This window comes from Propithecus coquereli, unplaced genomic scaffold, assembly GCF_000956105.1.
Source record: "Propithecus coquereli isolate 6110/MARCELLA unplaced genomic scaffold, Pcoq_1.0 Scaffold111, whole genome shotgun sequence".
Lineage (NCBI taxonomy): Eukaryota > Metazoa > Chordata > Mammalia > Primates > Indriidae > Propithecus > Propithecus coquereli.
The window spans coordinates 6,761,723-6,771,140 of NW_012135081.1; the positions used below are offsets into that span (position 1 = coordinate 6,761,723).

Here is a 9,418-nt window from a genome sequence, read left to right on the forward strand (position 1 = left end):
CTAGGAGGGCCCCACAGGGCTTTAGAGTTAAGGTGGATTGTAAATTGCTCATGGCCTTTCAGTTCCGGGACAAAAACCACACTGGAAAGAGCCTGAGTCACCAACCGCTGCGGGAGGCCGGATGACCCCGCCCCGCGCCGGCTTCACGCTGGAGAGCGGCGTTTCCCGGGAGTCCGCGGGCGCGCGGGGACTACAGCTCCCGGCGTGCTCCGCGGCCGCCAGATTTAACCCTTCAGGGCAGGGGGCCGCGCTGCGACCCGCCCCCGCCCCCGCCCCATTCCCGGACCCTGCAGGGTGAGTTTTTGGAGGCTGGGGAGGACCGCTTTTCTCTAAGATTGAGAGAGAGAGAGAGAGAGAGAGAGTGAGTGAGTGAGAGAGAGAGTGTGTGTGTGTGTGTGTGTGTGTGTGTGGAGAGATGTATTCCCCGCGGGAGGAATGATTCCTGATTTTCTCAAAATGGGACAATTTGCAGTAATGAGATTCAGACACTTTTTTTGCGAATGGGAGACCTAGTATCAACTCTCTGAACCCCAGGGCCTTAGTGGAATCACTGCTATCTTCCTCAGAATGCTACCTAAATATTCCCTTTCTTTTCTCCCCGGAACAAAAGTAGGTAGCAACCCCCTCCCCACTCCCAAATGCCCCCCAGTTGGGCCCTCTCCAGCTCCCCTGGCGAGGTTTGTGACCTGACGCCTGAGTCAGGGTTTTTATTGTACCCCTGGTTGGAGGGTGAGTTCTCATGGAGGCCATAGGAACTCCCACATCCTTTCGGATTAGAGAATTTAGGCCCTTTGTCTCCCAGAGCCGGCTCTTCCCCGACCAGGTGCCACCACACAGGGTGCCTGAAGGTTCAGCAAGAGCCTTACCTTTTGTTTGACTTGAATGACCATGGGCTTGTGGAAAAAAGTTCCTTCCTTGGAAACATGGGTAGTGGGCGTTAAACCCGATCCTTCCCCCTATTCCCACCCCTAAACAACACTCGGTACAGGAGACAACAGGGAATGTCACACTCCCCTTTCTATTACTGTTCTTTCTTTATACTGTGCACAGTTCCAGTTCTGAGCTGGGGGACTGGGGGCCTAGGAACTACAGGTATTGGGGATTAGTAGACTGTGGGGTTAATCTCACCCACAGTTGAAGGGTAGGGGAGGGATTGGATGGATGAGCTGCTTGGTTTTTTTGTTTTTTTAACCTTTCACAGCTCCCAGACCCCACTATAACTTATCACAGTTCATACAAGCCTCCCTAAACCCCTTCACCCCTTCCTGGCCTTTCCAGAGTCTAAAGCTGTTGGATCCCCTCCTTGCCTCACCTCTATCTCAGTGTCACTGGCAAGCATCCTATCCTCACCCCGGAGGTTAACTCCTCCATTGTGGGCAGTCTCCAGCTTCCTCCTGCTGCCCCCAGAAGGAACATTGTTTGGGCCACCCTTTGGGGAGGCGTGGACAGAGGGAAGAAGACCTTGGGGCAGGAGTCCTGAGCCATAGGAAGCCAGGGGAGTTGAGGGCAGACGGGCATATCTCTCCTCTACCTCATCCTCGCCACCGCCAACTGGCTTCCTGCCCCTGCCCCCGCCCCTTGACATCCCAGGCTCCCTGGCTATTTAAACAGAGATGGGTGCCCCCATCGGCACACTGTCCTTTGGCCACCGGACATCATGCCTCCCAAGAAGGATGTTCCTGTGAAGAAACCAGCAGGGCCCTCCATCTCCAAGCCTGCTGCCAAGCCAGCAGCAGGGGCGGCCCCTCCAGTCAAGACCAAGGCTGAGCCAGCTGTTCCCCAGGCCCGTGAGAAAACCAAGGAGCCCCCTATCGATCTCTCCAAAGTGGTGGTGAGTCTCCGGAAAGTGAAGATAGAATTTGGGGGTGGGGGTTTGATGTTGCAATACAGCCTATGGGATTAGGGAGTATCTAGAAGGTAGAGAATCAATGAGCACTGGAATGGGATTGGGGGGTTACCCTTAGTCCCCCATTCGGAAGCATCCAGACTTACAGGGGACCGCTGTTGTCTCTGCTGTTCTCTCCCTCTAATATTTATGTATATGCACTTACACACTCACCCCCTGCTGGAGGCAGGGACTTTGAGATAGGGAACACCTGAGTTCTGAGGACAGTTTGAAGGTGAAGGGAAGAGAGCTGCTGCCTGCCCTGGCTGGTGGTTCAACTCAAAAGGCTGTAGCCCTGAACCCCAGGAGGGGAGGCTGAAGAGGACAGACTTGTTAGACAATCACAGCTGGGGGCCAGGGGTAAATTTAGCCTTTGTTCAGCCCCCAGTTATGTGAGGGATGCAGGGCTCAGGGCAGTGGAGGGAGGGGAACAGGTGGCATGGGATTAACCCTGTTCCCAGGAAACCCTCCCCCCCTATAATTCCTCCTCTTGGGATTCTCCCAAAGCCCAGAGCTGGGAATGGGACTGAGGTGGCTGGGCTCCCAGCCTGGTCCTTCTGAGCCCCTCCCCAGAAGTGGCTGCCAGTTGGTTTGGGAGGAGTGCTGGAGAGGGATTGAATAAGCCCTGTCATCTCTCCCCACCTGCTCTTTTCTTCCACAGATCGAGTTTAACAAGGACCAGCTGGAGGGTGAGGAGAAGCTGGTCCCCTAAGCCCACTGTCCAGTCCCAAGCCCCAGTCAGATCCTTTCTATTCCCCTAACCCCACTCCTGTCCATGAAACTTCCACACTAGTCCTCTTTTCCTCTCGTATCTGCCCAACTCTAGTACATAGTTTCTGAACCTTCCTTCTGTCTGGGGGTGGTGGGAACCCCTTGTCAACACTGATCTCTTCTTATACTTCAGAGTTCAAAGAGGCCTTTGAGCTGTTTGACCGAGTAGGGGATGGCAAGATCCTTTACAGCCAGTGTGGGGACGTGATGAGGGCCCTGGGCCAGAACCCCACCAACGCCGAGGTGCTCAGGGTCCTGGGGAACCCCAAGAGTGACGGTGAGAGGACCCTTAGAACAATGCAGGTTTTCAATTTTCAATGGTGAGATGTTGGTAAGGTGACAAAGCATGCTAGGGTGGATCTCAGGACTTCAAAAACTGTCAAACACAGGAGCAGAAAAACATTCTGAATGCTTAACATGATGCATGCTATTGTGGTAGGGGTGGAAACTGGGTCCTAGGTGATACCACAGTGACCTCTCCCTCACCTCTTTAACTTCTAGAGCTGAAGTCCAAGCGTGTGGACTTCGAGACTTTCCTGCCCATGCTCCAGGCAGTGGCTAAGAACCGGGACCAAGGCACATATGAAGACTACTTGGAGGGGCTTCGTGTATTTGACAAGGAGGGGAATGGCAAAGTCATGGGAGCAGAGCTCAGACACGTTCTCACCACCCTTGGTGAGGCAGGGACCAGAACTCCTTTGGGGTGGGAGGGGCGCGTGGACTAGGAAGGAGGTTGGCCAGGGAGGGGATTACTGTCCTGCAGGTCATGGGCAGGAGACTGAGAAGGGCCCAGCCATGGGAGCAGAAGCTTGAAGGACTTGTTCCTCTAGAGGCTAAAGTGCCTCCTAAAGGACAGAAGAAAGGGGATGAGGTGGGTGACCTGAGTTTTTGTTCTGGAATAAGATGCTTGTGTTCTGTGATCTGGTACGAGTCTCTTAACCCTGTGAGATTCAGTTTCCTTGACTGTTAAAGTGTTCTCCAGTATCAAGACTAAACGAAAAAGCAAGAGGCATCCATTACTGGGGAGGATTCCCTTGGGGGCTGTGTCTATGGGAAGTCTCCAGGATGGGAAAAGAGGAGGTACCACCCTGAAGTGCATGGCCCTTGGGTGGATGAGGGAGGGAAGGCAGAGGACAAACGCTGTGTCTGGGGTTCAGGAGAGAAGATGACTGAGGAGGAGGTGGAGACTGTTCTGGCAGGACATGAGGACAGCAATGGCTGCATCAACTACGAGGGTGAGGGCCAGAGGAGCAGGAGAAGGGCCAGGGAGGAGGGGAGCCGGCATCGCGCCGTGTGAGGGCGGGGGCACCCTGGATTACCTGGTCGGACTGGGTTATCCAAAGGCCCGCCTCTGAAGCCCTTCTTGCCTCCTCTCTCTGCAGCCTTCCTGAAGCACATCCTAAGCGTCTGAGCTTTACGGGTAGGGCCCTCCCACCCCCTCGCCCCATCTTGAGAGGCAAGTCTCCTTCCCTTCCCTCAGCCAGCGGAGAAAAGCAGGGGAGTGCATTTTCCTGTTCGGTTGCTGCGCGAGCGCCAGGGCTTGACAACTTTTGTTTTTTTCCACAGATCCAGTGGGGTCGGTCACCCAGCCCCTGCAGGCGGAAGCACGTTCCAGCCACTAGGAGGCCACTTATTGTTTCAAAATAAAGACACGGTTCTTCCCTTGGTCTCAGACTGCTGTTTTCTTAAGGGGGGTTGAGGGAGGTTCCTTTGATCTTTCCCTTGTTAGAGGAGCGGATTTATTGCGCTCCACCCCCACCCACCGCCTCCCGCTGTGAGGTTTCCGTGTCCATGTGGGGCTATTCTGGAGAAAGGAACCACAGCGGGCCCCGCCCACCTCGCTACTAATGTAGCAACCGTTTGCGTCAAGCCAGGCCAGGGCTCCTATTGGCTGAATCAGCCGAGGGTGACGTCATTGGGACGTACTAAGACTAGGGTTGGGCCTAGAGTCGGAGCCATTACTGCCGGAAAAAGGTCCCGCGGAGCTGAAGAGTCAAGATGGTGGGGCTTGAGACCTGGGAGATGAGCGGGATTTGGAGCGAGAGGCGGGAAGGCACGGGTGGGGGCAAGGGAAACGGAGGGGTGGGTGAAAAAGGAACCTGAGGGCTTGGAAGGTTGGAGGTGGGGTTGGAAATTCTGGGGCCCTGTCCTGCTGCGAAGCGAGTCCCCAGCGTAGAGCAGGAGTTTATGGTTCAGTTTGTGAGACTGGGATAGAAGCTTGGGGGATTGGAGTTCAGATGCTGACCGCTACTCTCTTCCCTGAGCAGTGTGACTTCACCGAGGACCAGACTGCAGGTAGGTAGTTTCTAACCCCCATTGAGGTTACCCTTAAGGAAAGGGACACCCCATCTAGCAGCTACCCTCTCACCCTAACTTGTCATCTCTTTAGCACCCCCATGAGAGTACCCCCGGATTCCCTTTTCGCTCCTTCTGGATCCTCCATTTTCTTTTCTCATTCTTTCTTCCTACCTCCCCTTCCACTCTAGATATGCGCCCCAAGCACTGGGTGAGTTTTAGGTGATGTGGGTATGTAAAAACAACTTGGTCACCTAATGCCTGCTGTGTGTGGGGTTTGGGGAGAGTGTATTAAGCTGCCTGTGCTCCTCTGTCCCTTAATCAGCTACTTCTGCTTCTTCTCACCTCCTGTGATAACTCTTCCCCTCCCCAGCTTGAAATTGTGAAGATTGTAAAGAGCAGTGGACCTGATATTTTGTGAATATGGGGACAGGAGAGTTTGCTAAGGATAGGACTTTGTAGCTCTACCCTCTGGAAGGTCGCTATACTGGAGGGGTGGGAAGCGGCAAGCTGGGATGACCCCAGTCCCAGTGCTGCTCCCACTTCCTTATAAGGACAGGACTCAGACTGGGCGGTGGCAAATTCCTGCCCTCAGTGAGGTAGTGCAGAGGTTGGGCAGGCCAGCTGCAGGCAGGGGTGTGTGTAAATGGATGTTAACCATGCAGCCAGAGGGGTGGGGAAGAAGGCTCTATCTTTATGTGAGACACCCGAGTTGGGAGGAAGAGAAATGGATCCCTCTTAGAAGACTTGGGTGCACAGTGTGGTACAGATATCTGGTTTCCTCAGCCATCATCAAAGTTGAATGGGTAGCAGAGCTCTGAGGTAGGGTTTGTGTTACCCCCCACATCCCCAGTGCTGATGTTCATCTGAATCCTCAGAATTCAAGGAGGCCTTCCAGCTGTTTGACCGAACAGGTGATGGCAAGATCCTGTACAGCCAGTGTGGGGATGTGATGAGGGCCCTGGGCCAGAACCCCACCAACGCCGAGGTGCTCAAGGTCCTGGGGAACCCCAAGAGTGACGGTGAGGGGCCTCAGGAACAATTTGTGTGGTAGTGGGCCCACAGTTCTTCAGCTCGGAGCTTCCCTTTATCTTCATAGGCCCCAAACTCAAGCAAGTCATGTCTTGATTAGCAAATCCCATGATTTCCCTGCTTTGTGCAGGAGTCATCTGTTCAGTTGAGATCCCCAGAGTCCCATCTTGAGAATTTGTGTGACTTCTCTGGCCTGACACTTCCACCTCCTTTTATGGCAGAGATGAATGTGAAGGTGCTGGACTTTGAGCACTTTCTGCCGATGCTGCAGACCGTGGCCAAGAACAAGGACCAAGGGACCTATGAGGATTATGTCGAAGGCCTTCGGGTGTTTGACAAGGAAGGGAATGGCACCGTCATGGGTGCTGAAATCCGGCATGTCCTTGTCACACTGGGTAAGGCTCTGTGCCCTTGTCCTTGAGCTGAGGAGCCACCCTGATATACCTCACCTGTTACCCAGTTCTAAAAACGCTTTCCCTCTGCAGGTGAGAAGATGACAGAGGAAGAAGTCGAGATGTTGGTGGCTGGGCATGAGGACAGCAATGGTTGTATCAACTATGAAGGTGAGGGGTGAATTGGGGCTTTCTCAGAGGAGGCAGCTACATGCAGCGGGTCAAGTATAGCATTTGGGGCTTTCCCTATCCCTGGACTAGGGCTCTAAAAGGAGCCAGGAGGCACGGGGCAGGGCCTGGCCCAGCCCAGGAGTGGGAGGTCAGGTGGGTATGACAGGAAAGGGAGGGGTGATGTTGTGTGAAAGGTGGGCAAGAAATGCAAAGTAAAATAAATGGAATGGAATGTCTGTTTCCCCACTGCCTGACCCCTTCACCCCATGTCTGTGTCTTGTCTTCACCATTAATGTCTCTTCCTTCCTGCAGCGTTTGTGAGGCATATCCTGTCGGGGTGACGGGCCCGTGGGGCGGGTACGGCTCCTCCCAGCCTCCCCTCTAGTTGATCTCCCCAGTGTTTCTTTTTTTCCCCAACCTGTGCTCTCTAGCCCTTGCCCTGACCCTACTACCATCTGACTTCCTTCTGGCATGCTTCTGCATGGGACTGACTAGGGAGGGGAGGGATTCCTCAAAGAGGAAGACAGCCTAGGGCTATGGTACCTCCCTACTTGGTTTTGCTTATTGGGCCCTGGGTGCTGGTGTCTGGGAACTCTCACCAGCCTACATACCAGTCTTGCTTTAGGGTGATCCTTTGGCCCTGGAGCATGGGTAGCTGGCATGGGGGGATGGGTTGCCTGCCCCATTCTGCTGCTATAGCTGAATAGTCCTTTCCCCTTCCCTCTGCTGGGCAGCTTGGAGGTACCCTAACCCAAAACTCTGCCCTCTCCTCCCTCCAGTGGCTGGCAGTAGCTGTAGGTATAGTTGAGAACTTTGCTGCCTCTGCTGTGTTCTTGCTGCTCAGGGTGGGGTGGGGGATTAACAGCTGGTGGGAGGGGAGCTAGGGGCAGGGAGAACTGGTCAGACTCAAGGTGGCTCTTCTGCAAACTGACCCCTGAGGTTGGTTGCTATGGGCATGTCTTCTCTTATGCTACCTTTGCAGTCTTGTAGTCTCCTGGCCCCTGGTGTACCCCTCCTCAGCCCTGCTCCCAGGTTCACCCCACCTTTCCTTTCCTTTCCAGAGCTCGTCCGTATGGTGCTGAATGGCTGAGGACGCTCCCAGTAACCCTAGAACCCGTGCCTTTCCCTGTGTGAGACTGTATCTAGTCTGAAGGTGTCCTAGGCTATCTGGTCACAGCACTTTTCCCACCTTGTCTCTGGGATGATGTTTGCCATCAGCATTCACCAAATAAACTTGCTTTCTGTGCCCCTAATTTGGTTCTGCTTTCCTTCCTGAGCAGGGTAAAGGGGAAGAACGTGAGATGGTTGAAGATTTCTGCCCTGAGGCAGAGTCCAAGGCTGAGGAAAGCTGGGGAGGGGCCTATAGTAGCATGCCCCACTCATCCATGCTACAAAAGCTACCCCTTGGGGGATTAAAAAAGCTATAAATTCCTGTAGGAACAAGGATGGCCAGCCTTGTTCCATCCCATATCAGGTTGAGTCTTTTCTTAGCCCTCCAGCTCCTTAAACTCAGCCCCTACTATCCCAAGTACTTAATAAGGCCCTTTGTTGGGAGGCCTGGAGAGTGTTTATTGGAGGTAAAGCCAGGCCATATTAGTGCTGCCTGAGTCTGTCACCTTGGCAGGGCCAGGGGCCTGCCTCCTCCCTAATAAAGGGAAGGAGTGAAGCCACTACTTCTGAAAGGATAAAGGTACAAAATCTCCATGTTGTAGGAATGTGCTCCCAAGTGTTATCCACTTTTAAGGCAGATGAGAGCTTCAGCTCCTATACCAGTACAGTCCTGACAGACAGGTGTGCTGTCTTTGGCCTTTTGTGGTGTGGCACAGTGTCTAGGCCCTGTGGCTTAGAGTGCCTGCCTTTCCAGTCCAGGTAAATGCCCTTCCCATCCTAGCCCCACTGCCTGCAGCCACAGGTAAGAGAACACAGAAGGCATCCACAAGATGGAACTGAAAGCAAATTAATTTATAAAAAAAAAAAAAAAAGAAGAAGAGAAAATTTACAGAAAACTTTGAACAGAAGAAAGGTGCCAAGACGCAGAGGAAGAGAAACACAGGGACATGAGGAACGAAGGGGCCTGGCGGGAGGGACCAAGAATTGGCATAGAGCCTGGAATCACATCTGCCTTCACATCAAGGATGAGGAAGGGAGGAGCTGGAACTGGGAAGTAGGAATCCAGGGAGCAGAGCCAAGCTGCGAGCTGCAGGTTGGTACTACCCCAGGTTGGGCACCCTCTGCTGCTCCCAAATCCCTGTGTCCTCATCTGGGGACACAGCTAGGGGTAGCTATCAGCTGAAGTGCTGATAGTCTGGGTGGCAAAGGGAAGAGGCTAGGGGGTGACCCACTGAGTCATAAGGAGGTGCTTAAGTGCTTTTTGAAAATTTTAGGTTTTTAAAATTCTCCTTTTATAGGTCCCCTTTCTGTGCCTTCTCAGAGTCCACTGATACTGCCCAGGGACGTGAGAAGAACAGCCCCTACTACCTACCACAGGAATCTTCAAAGATAGGTTTTCCCCACCAAATACACATACGCCGACATCAACTAAGCAGGTGACTTTTAAAAATAAAAAAAAACCCCTGACATTCAGAGGGAAAGGGATCATTGGCTGAGCTGGGGTGGCCTAAAACAGCAACAAGGAGGAAGCAGTGGGAGAGATTAGTACAAATAAAATGGGGGTGGAGTAGGTGAGGGAGGCTGACTCGGTCACTAGCAAGGGGCTTGGGGAGACAGGTTCTGCCCCAGAATCTTAATTCCCCTTTCCTAACACTGTCACCACCACTATCCACCCCCCCACCAAAATGTAAAAGTTGGTTATTTTTTAGGTTAAAGGGAGCTCCCATGTGGCTTTTAAAAATCTCTCTACTTCCTTTAAGGA

General features: G+C 53.3%; 2 protein-coding genes across 3 annotated transcripts; both read left to right on the forward strand.

Annotated features, from left to right (window-relative positions):
- The first annotated feature begins 202 nt into the window (after positions 1-202).
- MYL6B (myosin, light chain 6B, alkali, smooth muscle and non-muscle) lies at positions 203-4,307 on the forward strand. Its single transcript, XM_012651238.1, has 8 exons — positions 203-294; positions 1,612-1,831; positions 2,547-2,574; positions 2,790-2,933; positions 3,158-3,331; positions 3,814-3,891; positions 4,039-4,076; positions 4,223-4,307. Exons 2-7 carry the CDS (start codon positions 1,658-1,660, stop codon positions 4,065-4,067), a joined length of 627 nt encoding a protein of 208 aa, XP_012506692.1. The 5' UTR covers positions 203-294; positions 1,612-1,657; the 3' UTR covers positions 4,068-4,076; positions 4,223-4,307.
- Positions 4,308-4,513: 206 nt separating this feature from the next.
- MYL6 (myosin, light chain 6, alkali, smooth muscle and non-muscle) lies at positions 4,514-7,795 on the forward strand. Of its 2 annotated transcripts, XM_012651247.1 has the most exons (7): positions 4,514-4,657; positions 4,924-4,951; positions 5,830-5,973; positions 6,205-6,378; positions 6,469-6,546; positions 6,859-6,903; positions 7,608-7,794. In XM_012651247.1, the coding sequence occupies exons 1-6, from the start codon at positions 4,655-4,657 to the stop codon at positions 6,885-6,887; spliced, it is 456 nt and encodes a 151-aa protein (XP_012506701.1). In that variant the 5' UTR covers positions 4,514-4,654; the 3' UTR covers positions 6,888-6,903; positions 7,608-7,794. The 2 variants fall into 2 exon arrangements, with proteins under 2 accessions (XP_012506701.1, XP_012506707.1); XM_012651253.1 differs by lacking the exon at positions 6,859-6,903 and having other exon boundaries at positions 7,608-7,795.
- Positions 7,796-9,418: the final 1,623 nt, after the last annotated feature.